Source organism: Acanthopagrus latus, chromosome 20, assembly GCF_904848185.1.
Source record: "Acanthopagrus latus isolate v.2019 chromosome 20, fAcaLat1.1, whole genome shotgun sequence".
Classification (NCBI taxonomy): Eukaryota; Metazoa; Chordata; class Actinopteri; order Spariformes; family Sparidae; genus Acanthopagrus; species Acanthopagrus latus.
The window spans coordinates 23,845,864-23,863,535 of NC_051058.1; the positions used below are offsets into that span (position 1 = coordinate 23,845,864).

At 43.2% G+C, this 17,672-nt stretch overlaps 1 protein-coding gene across 4 annotated transcripts in view; it reads left to right on the forward strand.

Annotated features, from left to right (window-relative positions):
* prkg1b (protein kinase cGMP-dependent 1b) overlaps nt 1–17,672 on the forward strand; it is a 58,810-nt gene that overhangs the window by 8,653 nt on the left and 32,485 nt on the right. The window contains exons 1-2 of one of the 4 annotated variants that reach the window (XM_037081876.1): nt 3,073–5,444; nt 11,967–12,133. In XM_037081876.1, coding sequence (XP_036937771.1) covers nt 5,125–5,444; nt 11,967–12,133 — 487 coding nt within the window. In that variant the 5' untranslated portion in view covers nt 3,073–5,124. Of the gene's footprint in view, nt 1–3,072; nt 5,445–8,738; nt 8,965–11,966; nt 12,134–17,672 lie in introns of those variants that run through there. The other 3 variants (XM_037081875.1, XM_037081877.1, XM_037081878.1) reach the window with 3 other exon arrangements.

The window sequence follows — 17,672 nt, forward strand, 5'->3', positions numbered from 1 at the left end:
TTGCAGGAGGCCTTTGACCAATGGTCACTATCTGCATTAGGGCGCTATGCAAAGGTCTCTTCACCTACTCTCTCTCTCTCTCTCTCTCTCTCTCTCTCTCACACACACACACACACACACATTGTTACACTCTCACTGTTAAATAAAGGTTAAATACAATAAAACGATGCGTTCAAGGCTCCACTGGTTTTGTCAACACTGGATCACATGACTCTGTGTGACGTTCAAGTGTCTCCGGTCACAGCTAGCTAGCTAGCTTAGCAATCCACTCCCCACGATGCAATTCATTAGCATTAAACCTCTCAGGAGGCCATGTTTGTAGTTTAATGTGTAACTGAGTGTGGTCTTGTCACAGGTATGGCCTGTAGGGGGCGCTGGGCATCGACTCGCCTGAAAAGGCACAAGAGGAGGTGTGGTTGTGTGTGTGTGTGTGTGTGTGTGTGTGTGTGTGTGTGTGTGTGTGTGTGTGTGTGAGTGTGTGGTTGTACAGTGAGGTCATTGATTGGATCACAGGTGGAGACTCAGCACACACAGAATTTATTTTGGCTTGGATATGAAATAAAAAACAGATTTATTTATCCAAATGTCAAAGTTTACTGTTGTTAGTTCATTTGTGTGTTTTCATCATTAATCTGATTTAATGTTTAAATAAAAAGAATGATCTCGTTATGTTGCACAAACAACATAACTGAGAGATCATCTTTCCCTTTGCCCACTCCCCCATCCTTGTCAAAACGCACACACACACACACACACACAGTCACATGTTGAGTTGATGGGTGTAATGACCGGCAGCGGCCAGCAGACGGCGCCACACTACAGTGTTCACTTCAACTGGATCACAGTAAAGGACCGTTGTGACGTCACCATATTAATTCATCTACGGTGCCAATGAGTGTTTACGAACCTAATAATGTGTAGTCTTTATTATTATCTGTAGTCTTTATTATAATCTGCAGTCTTTATTATAATCTGTAGTCTTTATTATTATCTGCAGTCTTTATTATAATCTGCAGTCTTTATTATAATCTGTAGTCTTTATTATAATCTGTAGTCTTTATAATAATCTGTAGTCTTTATTATAATCTGTAGTCTTTATAATAATCTGTAGTCTTTATTATAATCTGTAGTCTTTATTATAATCTGTAGTCTTTATTATAATCTGCAGTCTTTATTATAATCTGTAGTCTTTATAATAATCTGCAGTCTTTATTATAATCTGCAGTCTTTATTATAATCTGTAGTCTTTATTATAATCTGTAGTCTTTATTATAATCTGCAGTCTTTATTATAATCTGTAGTCTTTATAATAATCTGCAGTCTTTATTATAATCTGCAGTCTTTATTATAACCTGTAGTCTTTATTATAATCTGTAGTCTTTATTATAATCTGCAGTCTTTATTATAATCTGCAGTCTTTATAATAATCTGTAGTCTTTATTATAATGTGTAGTCTTTATAATAATCTGTAGTCTTTATTATAATGTGTAGTCTTTATTATAATCTGCAGTCTTTATCATAATCTGCAGTCTTTATAATAATCTGTAGTCTTTATTATAATCTGTAGTCTTTATTATAATCTGTAGTCTTTATAATAATCTGTAGTCTTTATAATAATCTGTAGTCTTTATTATAATCTGCAGTCTTTATAATAATCTGCAGTCTTTATTATAATCTGCAGTCTTTATAATAATCTGTAGTCTTTATTATAATGTGTAGTCTTTATTATAATCTGTAGTCTTTATAATAATCTGTAGTCTTTATTATAATCTGCAGTCTTTATTATAATCTGCAGTCTTTATTATAATCTGCAGTCTTTATAATAATCTGTAGTCTTTATAATAATCTGTAGTCTTTATTATAATGTGTAGTCTTTATAATAATCTGTAGTCTTTATTATAATGTGTAGTCTTTATTATAATCTGCAGTCTTTATAATAATCTGCAGTCTTTATCATAATCTGCAGTCTTTATAATAATCTGTAGTCTTTATTATAATGTGTAGTCTTTATTATAATCTGTAGTCTTTATAATAATCTGTAGTCTTTATTATAATCTGTAGTCTTTATAATAATCTGTAGTCTTTATAATAATCTGTAGTCTTTATTATAATGTGTAGTCTTTATAATAATCTGTAGTCTTTATAATAACCTGTAGTCTTTATTATAATCTGTAGTCTTTATAATAATCTGCAGTCTTTATTATAATGTGTAGTCTTTATTATAATCTGCAGTCTTTATAATAATCTGCAGTCTTTATTATAATCTGTAGTCTTTATAATAATCTGTAGTCTTTATTATAATGTGTAGTCTTTATAATAATGTGTAGTCTTTATTATAATCTGTAGTCTTTATAATAATCTGCAGTCTTTATTATAATGTGTATTCTTTATTATAATCTGCAGTCTTTATAATAATCTGCAGTCTTTATTATAATCTGCAGTCTTTATAATAATCTGTAGTCTTCATTATAATGTGTAGTCTTTATTATAATCTGTAGTCTTTATAATAATCTGTAGTCTTTATTATAATGTGTAGTCTTTATTATAATCTGTAGTCTTTATAATAATCTGTAGTCTGTATAATAATCTGTAGTCTTTATTATAATCTGTAGTCTTTATAATAATCTGTATTCTTTATTATAATCTGCAGTCTTTATAATAATCTGTAGTCTTTATAATAATCTGTATTCTTTATTATAATCTGCAGTCTTTATAATAATCTGTAGTCTTTATAATAATCTGTAGTCTTTATTATAATCTTTAGTCTTTATAATAATCTGTAGTCTTTATTATAATCCATATTCTTTATTATAATCTGTAGTCTTTATGATATTCTTGTTATTTACCTGATCATGAGGCTGTGAGAGAATTTAAACGCCTTCATTATTTAAATTCATGTTCCTGTATGAAGCTTGTTCTCATCTGATCTACAGGGTCCATGTAATCTATTACTCTTTACCATCAGAGGATTACATCCTGTATTAGAACTTTGATTATAACGTGTTGATCTCAGCAGGATCAGTCTGAACTGATTCTCCTCACTTATCTTCATGTCTCTCCAGACGTGACCACTGTTTAACCACTGTGAGGAGGAAGAGGGGGAGGAAGAGGAAGAAGAGGAAGAAGAAAAAGAAAAGGAAGAAGAGGAGGAAGAGGAAGAAGAGGAAAAGGAAGAAGAGGAGAAGGAGAAGCAACTTCTGGCCGCTGCTCTCCGGGTGTCAGTCGCCCTGCTGCTCACATTAAACTAATTAAAGTAATGAAGGTGATTAAACCGGAGCAGATCCGCAGCTCCACATCCTCTCTAAAGATCCTCTCTGGACTCTGGATCATTTCATTCTTCTCCACAGATCATCTGCAGCTCTCCTCCTCCTCCTCCTCCTCCTCCTCCTCCTCCTCCTCCGCCTCTCCGGCTCCAGGCTCACATGTGAGGAAGGTTTTGGCTTCTCGTTTCTAACCGGAGGATTTTCAGCGTGGTTGTCCTGCCGGTGTCGCCCCGGTGTCGGACTCGCGGCTCTTGTAGTTTCCTGCGGGTCTCTGCGCTGCTCGGCGGTCAGTGAGCAGATTTACTTCTCTTCCCACTGTTTCAGAGGATGTTTGCACGATTTATTTCGGACTGAAGATGTTTGACAGCGTCAGTTTTCTGCCTCTGCTCAGTTCGGTTCGGTTCCGTCTTCCTCTCCAGCAGAAAGCATGAATGTCTTACTTCTGCCTGCATCCATTTCAGGAGTTTAAAGCAGGAATATTTTTAATTATTTCTAAATCATCAAATCTGTGGATTGATTTTTCTACCGGGACTCACTTCCGACTTTGTTTCTCTCACTTTGCTTCTGTTGCTGTTTGTTCTTCGTCCACGTGTTACATTCTTCATATTTCCTGGAGGAGAGGAAATCCTGGAGCCAGAACAGAGACTCCCTGATCTTCCACTTCATCCATCGACTTTGTTTCACATCAGAATTTTCCTTTAGAGGTCAGAAAGACTAGCCCACCAGAACCAGTGAGTGCCTCTTAATTTCCAGACTTTTCCCAGTTTTTGACATTTTCTTGATGTCTAAAATCAAATTTCCATCCTGGAAGAAGGAGCCAGTAACTTTAAGGGACGGTGGACATCTGGAGGGACCCTGAAGATTTTAAAGACCACAAATGAGCCACCTCGGGGAGGTCGTGAAAAACCTTCAAAAACAATTCTGGAGGAACTTTGACAAACACTTTTGAGAAACTAGAGGCACCCGAGAAGCCCAATGGAACCCTAAACCCTAAACCCAAAGCCTTGGGAGCTGTCAAACATCTGGAGAACAAGGAACAAGGAACCCCAGAAGCAAGCTAAGGCCTTTTAAACTTTTGAATGTTCTTGTACAAATCCTAAAAGAACCTTGACAGAACCCTCTGAGAACCTCTAGACTGCACAGACCCAGAGGAATTCTTGTTGACTGCTGAGAATCTGAGGAAACCCCAGAGATAATTGTGAAATGTGATGAATGATCCTTGAGTCGTATTTTAAGAACCTCCCTGACAGACTTTAGAGGGACCCTTGAGACCTCCAGGGACTGCTGGGAAACTGGCAAAACTCCTTAAGTAGCCCAAGAAACCTCAGTAGATTCATAGACTCTTTAAGAAGCTCTGGAAAAGACCAAAAATACAAATAATAATAACCTGAAAAACCCTTCTGAGAACCTCTAGAGGGACCTTTAAGGCCCCAACAAAATCTTGGGATTACTGTGAACCTGGAGGGACCCAGGAGGAAACTTTGAAGGGCCCCGGGGAACCACAGAATGACCTCAGGATCCCAGAGAGAGATCTCAGAGGAATGCTGAGAAAACCTGAAGAATCTCTGCAGCGCTCTGAAAAATGTTGTACGAAGGTTGAAGTTACCGTGACTGACACAGAAGCACCTTTACACAACCTAGAAATCACCAAGACGCTGAAGAAATCAAGGTACTGCTAAGAAATCAGAAAGAATCTTGGGGAACAGGAGCGGTTGAACACTGTGAGCATCCCAACAGTTAAGTACTTTGAGGAACCCTTTAGGGACCCTCAAGCTCCACAGGAAATCTGGGGACCACAGAGGACACCCCAAACACTCTAGAGGAACCCTGAGAACTCTTCGGACCCCCCTACAGAGAACCCATGGGCACCTTAAGGGACCTGCAGTACGCCCTGCAGGAAAAGATTGAGGAGCTGAGGCAACGCGACACCCTGATCGATGAGCTGGAGCTGGAGCTGGATCAGAAGGATGAGCTGATTCAGCGGCTTCAGAACGAGCTGGACAAGTACCGCTCTGTGCTCCGGCCCGCCACGGCTCAGCAGGTCCAGGCCCAGCAGCAGAGCCTTGTCCTTCAGCCAGACCAGCACCGCAGCAAACGGCAGGCCATCTCCGCCGAGCCCACCGCTTGTGACATCAGTGACCTCAGCCACGTCACGCTGCCCTTCTACCCCAAGAGCCCAGAGTAAGTCCACTTTGTGCTGTTTCCTCCAGTCGTGTCTGCTCAGTCGGATGGTTCTGGTTTTCTCTCTCAAGCTCTTGTGATACCTGTCTTCACTCCAGTAGGTATGGGAGTGTCTTTATAGAGTGTGGGAGTGTCTTTACAGAGTATGGGAGTGTCCTTACAGAGTGTGGGAGTGTCTTTGCAGAGTGTGGGAGTGTCCTTACAGAGTGTGGGAGTGTCTTTACAGAGTATGGGAGTGTCCTTATAGAGTGTGGGGGTGTCCTTACAGAGTATGGGAGTGTCCTTATAGAGTGTGGGGGTGTCCTTACAGAGTATGGGAGTGTCCTTACAGAGTGTGGGAGTGTCTTTACAGAGTATGGGAGTGTCTTTATAGAGTGTGGGAGTGTCTTTATGGCGTGTGGGAGTGTCTTTACATAGTATGGGAGTGTCCTTATCGAGTGTGGGGGTGTCCTTGCAGAGTATGGGAGTGTTTTTATAGAGTGTGGGAGTGTCTTTACGGAGTGTGGGAGTGTCTTTACGGAGTATGGGAGTGTCTTTACATAGTATGGGAGTGTCCTTATAGAGTGTGGGGGTGTCCTTACAGAGTATGGGAGTGTCTTTATAGAGTGTGGGAGTGTCTTTACGGAGTGTGGGAGTGTCTTTATGGAGCGTGGGGGTGTCTTTGCAGAGTATGGGAGTGTCTTTACGGAGTGTGGGAGTGTCTTTATAGAGTGTGGGGGTGTCCTTACAGAGTATGGGAGTGTCTTTACGGAGTGTGGGGGTGTCTTTACGTAGTATCTCTGGACAACATGTTGACATTGTCTCTTTCAGATGAAGGTGGACAGCAGAGTGTTGAGGAGTTGGACCTCCTGTGTTGATCAGGGAATCAAACCAATGTCTCAATAAATGACTGTTCTTCTTCTGTGGTTGCTGGTGTTAAAGAGCGCAGCAGACAGTCAGAGTGAGCTGGCTCTGGATGTCCACCAGGCTTTGTTCTCATGGAGACGTTTACATTTTCATGCTGAATGTGTGGCGTGTCTCAGTCTCTCTCTGGTTGTGTATTCAGGTTGGAGCTGCTGACGGCTCTGAAATATGATGTTTGATAGATGTTTCTCCTCTGCGAACACTGGAGACAGTTTGTGTGAGTAGACTGATTAACTTCTTGTTCCACAACCTGCATATTTGATCTTTTCAGCTTTCTCCAGAGGTGAACGTTCGGCTCTCTCATCACCTCTTTAACTGAAATTTAAAGGGAAAGAATTAATTTCTCAATCAAGACAAAGTGAGATGATACAATTTATTATGTGGCACCTTTTAAACATAGTCACAAAGTGCTTTACTGAACCTGATCAAACACACAGCAACCAAAAACAATCACCGTTTATATTGAAGCTTTATTAAAAAATGAGTTTCACATTGATTTAAAAGACGACGCTGTTTTTAACCCTGATCTCATCCGACTGCAGAAGCTCGATCAGCTTTATAGGTTAATCTGAACCTCTGACAGCGAGAAAAGATCCATCTGAGGATCTCAGGCTGCGACAAGGAGCACCAGCCAGTAAAAGACCAGGTTAGTAACTTGGAGCGAGGCCTCCTCAGGGCTCCTCAGTAATTGATACAATCTTAACTATCATGTCCCAGTCAACATTCTGGCAGCAGAGTTTTGGATGAGCAGGATTTTACTGATGCTGAGAGCAAAGAATTGTAAGAACAGATGATCTGATCCTGGAAAGTCAAATTGAACGATTGACTTTATGTTGATGTTTAACTCGCTCTCTGACTCTCTCCTTTAGAGCAACAGGTGACTAAATGAAACGCACCCTTACCTCCAGGTTACTGTGGATTTCTCTGATAATGTATGAACACAATCAACAGCATGAAGGATCGAGGTCGAGTCATTTCTAGACATTTTGATGCAGAATTGTGACAGATCGTATCTGAGACAACCTGTCTGGAGTGAACATTTTATTGCTTTTTACAATCTGAATCTTGTAAAGTTTCTCCCAGATTAGAAAGAAAGAAAGAAACAGACACACACAGCCAAACCTGACGTCGTCACTTAAACTACAGAAGGAGAGCTCAGTGCTGGTAGAAGATGGCTCTTCCTCTGCGCCGTTGGTTTCAGTCTCACAGACACACACAGATAAGATCTGTAGTTTCCTGATGGGATCAGCAGCTGCAGGTCGTCTCTGCTGCTGCCACAGATCTTAATTCATACACACATGAATATGAAATGTGTGTGAGACAGTTGAGGGTGGGAGGGATTTGAGCCTGAAGACAACATCAGGTCATAGATCGTTGCTGATTCCTGTGGAGATCAATCTGTTTGATTACAGACTTAAAGAATAAGCAGCAGCGTCTGAATACAACCTGCTCACAAAACTTCGACTGCACTGATTTAATATGAATCAATAATGTTGCTGCAGCTTATTTCTCACCTCAGATATTTTAGTTCACGTCCAGCTGCAGCATCTCACCTGAGTCTCTCAGCAGGTGAATACAGATGTCGATGCTGCAGAAAGGTTAAAGCCTGCAGAGGCCACTGAACACAAACTGTATGACTTCTGTGTGCGATCTCTTGGAGATGCAGGTGGAGAAGTGTTGATGCTTCAGCCTCTGTGACTCCCACACAATGAGCGACTGTGACGGTCGTGTACCTGGCCAGTGTGCACCTGTGCAGCAGGTGGTCCTCCTCCCTCAGGGTTTTGTCATTAAGCAGGCAGCAGGAGGCTGCAGCGTTCAGCCTCCTGAACTCTGATTCAGTTTGCTGTGACATCACCGGACCTGCTGGCTCTGATAAGAGCATGGATTGATTCAGTAGCAGCTCCTCTTCCTCTGAAGCAGCTGCAGTGGGTGTAGCAGAGAAAGTCGTCTAAATATTGGAAAGATCAACTCTGACAGGCTAAATGTGAACATCTGACGATGCTAATATTAGCATGCTACAAAGCTAACTGTAGACTACACAACCTGTGCATTTCCCTGAAACTAGCTGAGAGGTTATTTACAACTGACGGAAGGATCACATGTTGTTAAAATGCAGCATTCTACAAAAGCTTACAGATGCTAAGAGAGGAAAGCTAAATTAATTGCTGCTGTAATTTTTGTACTTTTCGTAGTATTGTGATTTTTTTTTTAGGCAAGACAATAATAATTTACATTTAATTTGTGATTGATTTATCAAGTTTAGAATATCAAGTCGAGTTCAGAATAAACTGCAGTTTGTAATCTGATTGTTCTTTGACTTGCGTCACGTTCCTGGTTGTAACGGCTTGTTTCTCTGCGTGTTGTAGCTCCACTGAAGTTGTTCCTGCTGTAACCAGAACGTTCTCACTGTTAGTGGTGACACTAACTGGACTCTTTCTACTTTTACAATTCAGTTTGATCAGTTATGCTTTTGATCGTAGTCATGACATTTCAAATAGTAATGAATAGTGTCGAAGAAAAGGACACAAACTGGATCCTCAACCTCAAATAGAAAGAAGAGGAGAGCCAGCTGCTTCTCTTTCTTCTGTCCTCGCTGCAGGATCAGCCGATCAGTCATGTGAGTTAAACATTTGTTGGCCAGAACTGATTCTGAGAAGCTGTTTTTAACTCGTGTTCGGCTCATAAACTCTTCAAAAACAGGCAGAAACCATCTGAAGCGAGCGTGAAAACTTCTTTATTAGATTTCAGAAGCCATTACATGTGTCTTGTGTCTGAACGTCTTCTTGTTGTCCACAGCGATCATGATGATGTTTCCACATGTGGCTTCAGTTTCGCTGCCTCGGCTGCTCCAGCTGTTTGTTCGCTTCCACCTCTCACAGCTCTGTAATATAATGTGTTGTTCTGTCCATGTCAGAGATAACAACCACTGTGTTAGCTTTAATCTGTGTGGCCCGCCCCCACACACACACACACACACACACACACACACACACACACACACACACACACACACACGCACAGGCAGCTGACAGGGTTTCATTTACCATCCCACCACTTCTGGCTGTCAGCGTCCTGCAGCTTGCTTGTGTGTGTGTGTGTGTGTGTGTGTGTGTTTGCGTGTGTGCGTGCATGCGTGCATGTGTGTGTGTGGAACATAAATAAAGTATTACAGTGCAGTGTGTGGAGGCTGTGAACGCCCACCAGCTCTCCTGCTGTCTGCAGCAGAGCTTCATAAGCATTTTTCAGCCCGTCACAGCAGACAGGTTAATGATGAGCTGAGAGACGACTCTTATTTTGAAAACTGTATGACGTCTGTACTGTACTGCAGAACTTCAGTAAATGTTCTTATTTATATTCCTCGTGTACGTTCAGTGTTCCCTTCTCTTCTGCTCTGCCGAGGGCTCGAGGTTCCTCCTTGTTGGTTGCAGGATTCCTCTGAGCGTCTGTCCTCCGCTGCTCTCTGTGATATATCACTCTGCTTCCTGTTCTTCATCTCGTCCTCCGTCTCTTTGTCTTCTTCGCTCTCCCTCCTCTGCCTCTCTAATGACTGTGTGTCTTACCTCCTCCGTCTTTTCTCTGTCAGTCGCCTCAACGCAAAATATCTTCTTTTATGTTTCTGTCTGTTGTTTTGCTCTTCTCTTTTACTTCATCTCTTTGCTTTTTATTCTTTCTGTCAGCTTCTTTACCTGTATATCCTCCTCGTCCTCGTCCTCGTCCTCCTCCTCCTCCTTGTCCTCCTCCTCGTCCTCCTCGTCCTCCTCCTCCTCCTCCCCCTCGTCTTCCTCCCCCTCCTCCTCCTCCTCCTCGTCCTCGTCCTCGTCCTCCTCCCCCTCCTCCCCCTCGTCTTCCTCCTCCTCCTCCTCCTCCTCCTCCCCCTCCCCCTCCTCCTCCTCCTCCTCCTCCCCCTCGCCGTCCTCCCCCTCCTCCTCCGCCTCCTCCTCCTCCTCCTCCCCCTCGTCTTCCTCCCCCTCCTCCTCCTCCTCCCCCTCGTCTTCCTCCCCCTCCTCCTCCTCGTCCTCGTCCTCCTCCCCCTCCTCCCCCTCGTCCTCCTCCTCCTCCTGCTGCTGTAATAACACCGGGTGTCCTTCATCATCTCCTCTGTCCGTTCACGATGTGTCTTCATAGAAGTCAGTTTCCTCCTCAGTCTTCAGATATTAAAGCGGCCTGAATATTTCTTCCTCTGCAGACTCGCCAAAATAAGATCCAGCTCTAGTGTTTCAACGCTGGATGCAATAAAACTTCTTTACAACAGTCTTTAATCATGTGTGAACGGGCTGCTGTAGGATCCGAACCGTGTCAGAATGAACTGTTTCCAGATCAGTGGAACCCTCTGAGGCTCCTCAGGAGGCTTCACTGCTCAAACATCAGTTTATTGTCAGAGCTTCTGAACCTGAAGCTGATCAGTCGACAGCTGCGAGGGTTCATTTCTGGACTGTTCCTCTCTTCATCTTTCCTTCGTTCTCTTTGTCTCTTTTCAGTCTGCTTGAATTAACATGTGTTTTAAAGACGACAGGAAGGAAACTGCTGCGGTTCGTCTCTCTCTCTCTGTTCAGTGTGTGTGCAGCTCGACCGTGTCGCTGCTTTTCATTCGTCCGTCTGAAGGAAAAGAAACTGCTCAGTTAATGTGAAGCACAAGCTGCTGAGGAAATATTACTCATTACGGTCAATACAACACAGTAATTACAAATTACATTGATTATGACAACAATCACACTCAGTTATAGATCTAATATGTGATTTGTTAGCAGAAGAAACACTGACCAGAGCAGATGGAAGGTAGAACTGCCACAGAGTCTCACAATCAAAGATGTGACATCACTGTTCAATCAATATTTAGATTTTTTAGCCTTTAAACAACATATCCCACAAACCATCGCTGGTCAAACATCATTAAACATGATGAGTTCACTGTCTGTAGTAACATCGGGACAGTGGAGCGTCTGTGGTGAGTTTAATGTCAGAGAGACGACTTTCTGTTGATCAAACTCACATGAACCCAGAAATGAAGACAGACAATGAAGCCACCAGACAAACTTCTTTAAATGTTAAAGTCATTAATTAAACGTCTGTTATCGAGCTGATGACAAACTCTCTTCCGTCACTCCGGTTTCAGATTCTCTTCAGTGCCACGCAAATGCATCAAAATCATCAGTCAGGATGTTTTTTGCTGAATAATTCTGTAAATCTGCAGCGAGAGCAGCTGGAGTGAGTTTACTGCTCATTTAGGAGTGATCAGACTTTAATAAACCACACACACACACACACACACACACACACACACACGTGCACGCACACACACAAAGCCATTTCAAGAGTGTGTTTGTGTGTGTGTGCATTTCATATTTTTGTATAATTTTTGTGAACTGAAATAAAAACACTGTTTCTACAGCTCCTGACTTTAATAATGTGGAGTCATAATTCATTTATTTCACTGTCCACATGGAAAATTATTAATTTTGTTTAAAATACTGAAGATTAAAATAATTTCTGAGGCTCACGTTCAGCCTGTTAACAGAAATAATTGCATCTCTGATCTCAACAATGAGTCTCAGCCAATCAAGTGACAGTATTTCACATGTCATCCTGTCCTTGTGTCCTTTCCTTGTTTCCTCCCCTCAGGTCAAAGGAGATGATAAAAGAGGCCATCTTGGACAACGACTTCATGAAGAACCTGGAGCTGTCTCAGATCCACGAGATCGTCGACTGCATGTACCCGGTGGATTATGGGAAAGACGCCTGCATCATCGAGGAGGGCGACGTGGGCTCTCTGGTCTACGTGATGGAAGGTGAGGACACACATGACCCGTCACATGGCCCGTCACATGACCCGGTTCATGTGGTTTTTCTGTCATTAAGAGTACTTTGGCTTTAATTTCAAACCCCGTCCACTAAACTTATCTCGGACGGAGTCGAGTTTTGTTTCTGGATCAGCTGCCTGGTTGCAGTTGTGCTGCTGCTCCGAGCTCTGTGACATTTACAGGGAAGTGTGAGAAGTTGCTGCATGAGTTTCCTGCAGCTCCGTTCGACCTTTCTCAGCTGCTGGTTTTCATCCAGGAACGCGTCGGACTTGTGGAGCGTTGCATAACGTGTCAGAACGCCTGAGGGCGGCTGAACGCTCACCTCCTCTCAAATGCAGCTGCACAGTTTCCGTTTCCTCCTTCCTCAGATTGGCTCCGACAAACACAATGTGATCGCAGCTTGTCTGCACAGACTCACAATCAGTGGAATCAAACAAAGTTACAAGAACAAAGAAACAAGTGTTGGGTCCAATCGTGTCACTTCTATTCAGCTGAATAATAATAATAATTCACAGAAAATGAACAAACTCAATAATGAAGAATTACCTCCGTTGATTAGTTGTTTGACCGTTGGTGGGTTGTTGGTCGGTCGGTGGGTTGGTCGGTTGGTTGGTGGGTTGTTGGTTGGTCGGTGGGTTGGTGGGTTGGTTGGTTGGTGGGTTGTTGGTCGGTCGGTGGGTTGGTGGGTTGGTGGGTTGTTGGTCGGTCGGTGGGTTGGTTGGTTGGTGGGTTGTTGGTCGGTCGGTGGGTTGGTGGGTTGGTGGGTTGTTGGTCGATCGGTGGGTTGGTGGGTTGGTGGGTTGTTGGTCGGTCGGTGGGTTGGTTGGTTGGTGGGTTGTTGGTCGGTCGGTGGGTTGGTGGGTTGGTGGGTTGTTGGTTGGTCGGTGGGTTGGTTGGTTGGTGGGTTGTTGGTTGGTCAGTGGGTTGGTCGGTTGGTGAGTTGTTGGTTGGTCGGTGGGTTGGTCGGTTGGTGGGTTGTTGGTTGGTCGGTGGGTTGGTCGGTTGGTGGGTTGTTGGTTGGTCGGTGGGTTGGTCGGTTGGTGGGTTGTTGGTTGGTCGGTGGGTTGGTCGGTTGGTGGGTTGTTGGTTGGTCGGTGGGTTGGTCGGTTGGTGGGTTGTTGGTTGGTCGGTGGGTTGGTCGGTTGGTGGGTTGGCAGATAGCACTCCGCTGTCTGTTTCTTGGATACCCTGATTTTTTTATTAATTAACTGGTCAAATGATATAACAACAGCGGACAAACTTCAGGATGTAAATAACTTCTTGTTAATTTTAACATCCACAGAACTTTTTATCGGTCAGATAACATCAGCTGATCATCTCCATGCTGAGATTTGTTTGTTACTGACATGAGTCATTAATTATCCTCCAGACACACAAACAAACTTAAGAAAAGACAGCAGCCTCCTGAACACGCTGATGGTTCTGTAGCGTGTTGCTGTTCAGTGACTGTTCACACATGTTGGGAGCAGCTCCGTGTTCTGCTGGAGGACACATCAGATCTGTGTCTGCTGCGTTTGTTATATTTATAGCTGTATTTGAGGTGAGTGTGTTACATAAGAAGCCTGTTCAGTAACGTGATCCTCCCGCTTTAAACACAGGTCAATGCTGGCGTGTTTGGACTGAAGCTGCAGTCGCAGGACACTCAATGTGTTTTACCAACAACTGAGCTGTGAAGTCAACTTGCTTTAAACACAGTTTATATCAAACTGTATTAATATTGGAAAGAAACACACTGTTTTATGGATAGAAAGGTTCCTGAGAGGGTTGATGTGTCAGTAGTGTGTTGATGAGTAGATGTCGATGGGTCAGGATGGGCTGTGCATGTTGTCAGGACACTTTAATCTCTTTGTCTCAGTGTTTGTGGACTCACAGCGGCTCGACAACAATCCTCCAGATGGCCAGTCCTCTGTGCCGGTGGGTGGCAGCGAGCGGTGTGAACCAACTGATGACATTTATATTTAAGTAAAAGCTGCTGGGTGAATTACGCTGCATTCTGAATTCAACAGCGAGTCGTCACGATCTGAAAAAAATGTAATTTTGTCAGATTTTATACGAAAGAGATGGAAACTAATCAGTTAATGTTAAAATGAGTCATTTTTGAATGAAGTCTGGTGTGGGCAGGGAACGCTCGCACAGAGTGTTTGTACTACTGATAACTCTGTGTGTGTGTGTGTGTGTGTGTGTGTCTTGCTCAGACTAAGTGGGTCATTCTCTGTAGTGGGCGAGTGAGCTGCAGACCTGCTGAGAGAGAGAGAGAGAGAGCTGTTGGGAGCTTTGTGTGTGTGTGTGTGTGTGTGTGTGTGTGTGTGTGTGTGTGTGTGTGTGTGATAGTAGTTGACCCCTAATAATATAATATTTTTAATTTCCTGCTGCTGTTTTTTCCTCCTCACTCTGTGAAAACACTTTTATGATGTCAGCTGTGACCTGATGATTTCACAGTGATGTCATCAGTCTACACATGTCTAAGGTGAGGAATTTGAGAGACGTGGCAGTTTACCATGCTGTAATGAGGACACTGTACAGGTGCATTGTGGGAGAAAGCCCGGGGGTCTCTGAGGTCTCAACGACAGACGGAGGTCACGTTCACCTGGTTCACCTTACCAACCCCAACCTGGTCCGTCCAGAGGCGGCGCTGCTCCCATGTTATGTTCTGTGAGTTCTGAGTTCTCTTCACCGTCTGTGACGAACAGGCGGCGTCGACACACGGTTACAAATCAACGTTTTTACAGTGTGATGTGATTTATACTGTGATGTAATAATGTAATTTCATCTTTTAAACTTCAGTCACAGACGTCTAAAGAACTTCTTGCGGTTCAGATTAAAGTTGTTACGACGTCCAAATTTTACTCCCTGCAGCGAAATCAGTTGAGGGTGTTTTGGTGAAATATGATCCTGACGTGTTCTTTAATGAAGCTGATGAAGTTCTGCTCACTGGAACTCTGTCAGGACGTCAACAGTCGTCCTGGTTCCACACCGGACGAATGTATCTGAGCTCAGCGGGAGCTGTGACGTGGTCCATGCCTTCAGACGCTCAGAGAACATTTGATGTCGTTATTTTTAACTTCTCCCGTATGTTTCTGTTTGAAACTCCTCGAACCGTTAAGAGTTGTTGGGTCAGATTCAAATTCAAATGTGTGACAGTTTCAGTGGTGACGACGCTGATGATTAAAAATAAATGTTTAGAAAAATCTGTTTCTGGAACCGAGACACAAAAATATGAACAGAGAACAAAGAGATTCATGAGTGTGTGTGTGTGTGTGTGTGTGTGTGTGTGTGTGTGTGTGTGTGTGTGTGTGTGTGTGTGTGTGTGGTGGGGGGGGCAGATGGCATCTAAATATAACGACACAGGAAGAGGAAGTGATCCCTAAAAACAGACCACAACTGAGATTGACGGATAATGTGTGTATGTGTGTGTGTGTTTGGAGGAAGAAACAGATGCAGCAGTTTTGTCTCATTATGTAAAAGACAGGACACACACACACACACACACACACACACACACACACACACACACACACACACAGTCAGCTCTCTGGTGGATGTGGTTGGCATGGCAACATGTTGGATGACCATATTTGGCTTTAAAAATGTTTTCGCAGTTTAGAAATTTGGAATCAGTTCCTAATAGAAGAATAAATGTGAGGAAAGGACTGAGGAGGGAAGGACATGAGGAGACAGAGTGAGGAAAGGGTGGAAGGAAGTGAACTCTGCCGGCTGGATGAGCGCCACGTTTACAAAAATATCTTTCTGGTAGATTTTATCTAAAAATGTATTTCTGCTAATAAGCTAATTAATGATAAAATGTGACTTTTTTGAATGGAGTCTGGTGAGATTCAGACTGTTTGTGTGTGTGTGTGTGTGTGTGTGTGTGTGTGTGTGTGTGTGTGTATTTGCTTACCACTTGAACCTCTGTGGTTTGAGAGCTAATTAGATATTCCTTCATTTCCGAATATACTCCTGCACACACACACATACACACACACGCACGCACGCTGTGTTGACCTGTGTGTGTGTGTGTGTGTGTGTGTGTGTGTGTGTGTATACCCACCCACACATGATGGTCCACATTCATACATTCTGTACATCACTGGTGTTCTGCTTCCTGTGTCGCTGCAGCTTCAGTCTCCTGAACAATATGTTGGAAATATTAAGTATTCACATATTTTCAGGTTTATCTGCTGATGTTTCTCTGCCGTCGCTTCAGATGAAGACGTTCTGTCGGTCTGTAGTTTGACTCCAGAAACAAAAACAACCTCAGGTCTGGAGGCGCCTGGGCTCCGACTGCACCGCTGATGATGTTAACGCTCAGCCTCCAGTGTTTTATTACCATTATACACCAGCTGCCAACAAAATACTAAATATAATGAGGATGTGTTTGTGTTGTCGGGCCGTCAGCTCGCTGCATAAAACCATAACATGTTTTTATTTAAAGGATATTCTGTGTCAGTCCAGATCAGTTAGCTCAGCTGTCCAGAGGAGAGTCAGAACCAGACCTGGTGAATACACATAATCACCCTTCAGCAGAACTGTATATACATCAGCTTGATATTCCACACATTCTTTTCCCGCCTACATTACCCACAATGCACCTCTTCCTCTGAAGGTTAACTAAGGCTCAAACTTTCCTTTTGTTCAGATGTTGTAAAACCTTCCATCTGTCCGTCACCTGCAACCAGCACAAATCTGACAGCTGTCTTTGTAACGAAGTCGCGGCTGCAGAGTTTCTCTTCTTGTATCTGATTATAATCAGTCTTCCACCTGCTGCCGGCCCGTCAGAACCACACAAACTCTCCAGCTGCTTTAATGAGCTCAGAACACCACAACTCAAACGTCCAACAGTCGAGTGGATGCAAATTAATTTCTGTGTTTCAGTTTGGAGCAACAAAGACAGAAGTGAGTGCTCAGATCTGAGCTCTCTGTCATCATTACAGTCACATTAACCCAGCGCTCCCAGTTCAGACACTTAAACGCCCCGCAGGGACTCCGAGAGCTCACATCACATCGTTTAATCATTTCCAGACACGCTTTTCTTCCTGATTAACAGTTTCTTCATCCGCTGCTTCCTGCTCTCCTCTGAGGGGAAGCATCATGTTTTGAATACAGATGTCGGAGCTGATGTGACGGTCACCTGAACGCATCTTTGTTTTTATTAGCAGAGTTTCTCTTTATGTATTTCTGTCTCCAGAGACGTTGTGTTGCGTTGTGTTGTGAAACGCATCTGGACCAACAACAGAAATACCATTAGAGAATAATTGTAATAAATGTAGGCCAGAGCTTCATGTGTCTGTGTTTGAATATTCAGTCACTCGGTAAAATATCATCTCAGTGGTTCTGTGTGGTTCTGTGTGGTTCTTCTGAGTCTTTTTGCCAACAATGACGTATATTCAATGAACGCCCTCGCTGCTGACTTAACACGTTGCGTTTCCAGAGATGAGTCTACAAAATAAAATCAACTGGTTTGTGAAATGACTAAACTGTCCAATCAGAGACAGAGTCCAGTCCTGGCAGACACCCACAGTACCACCTG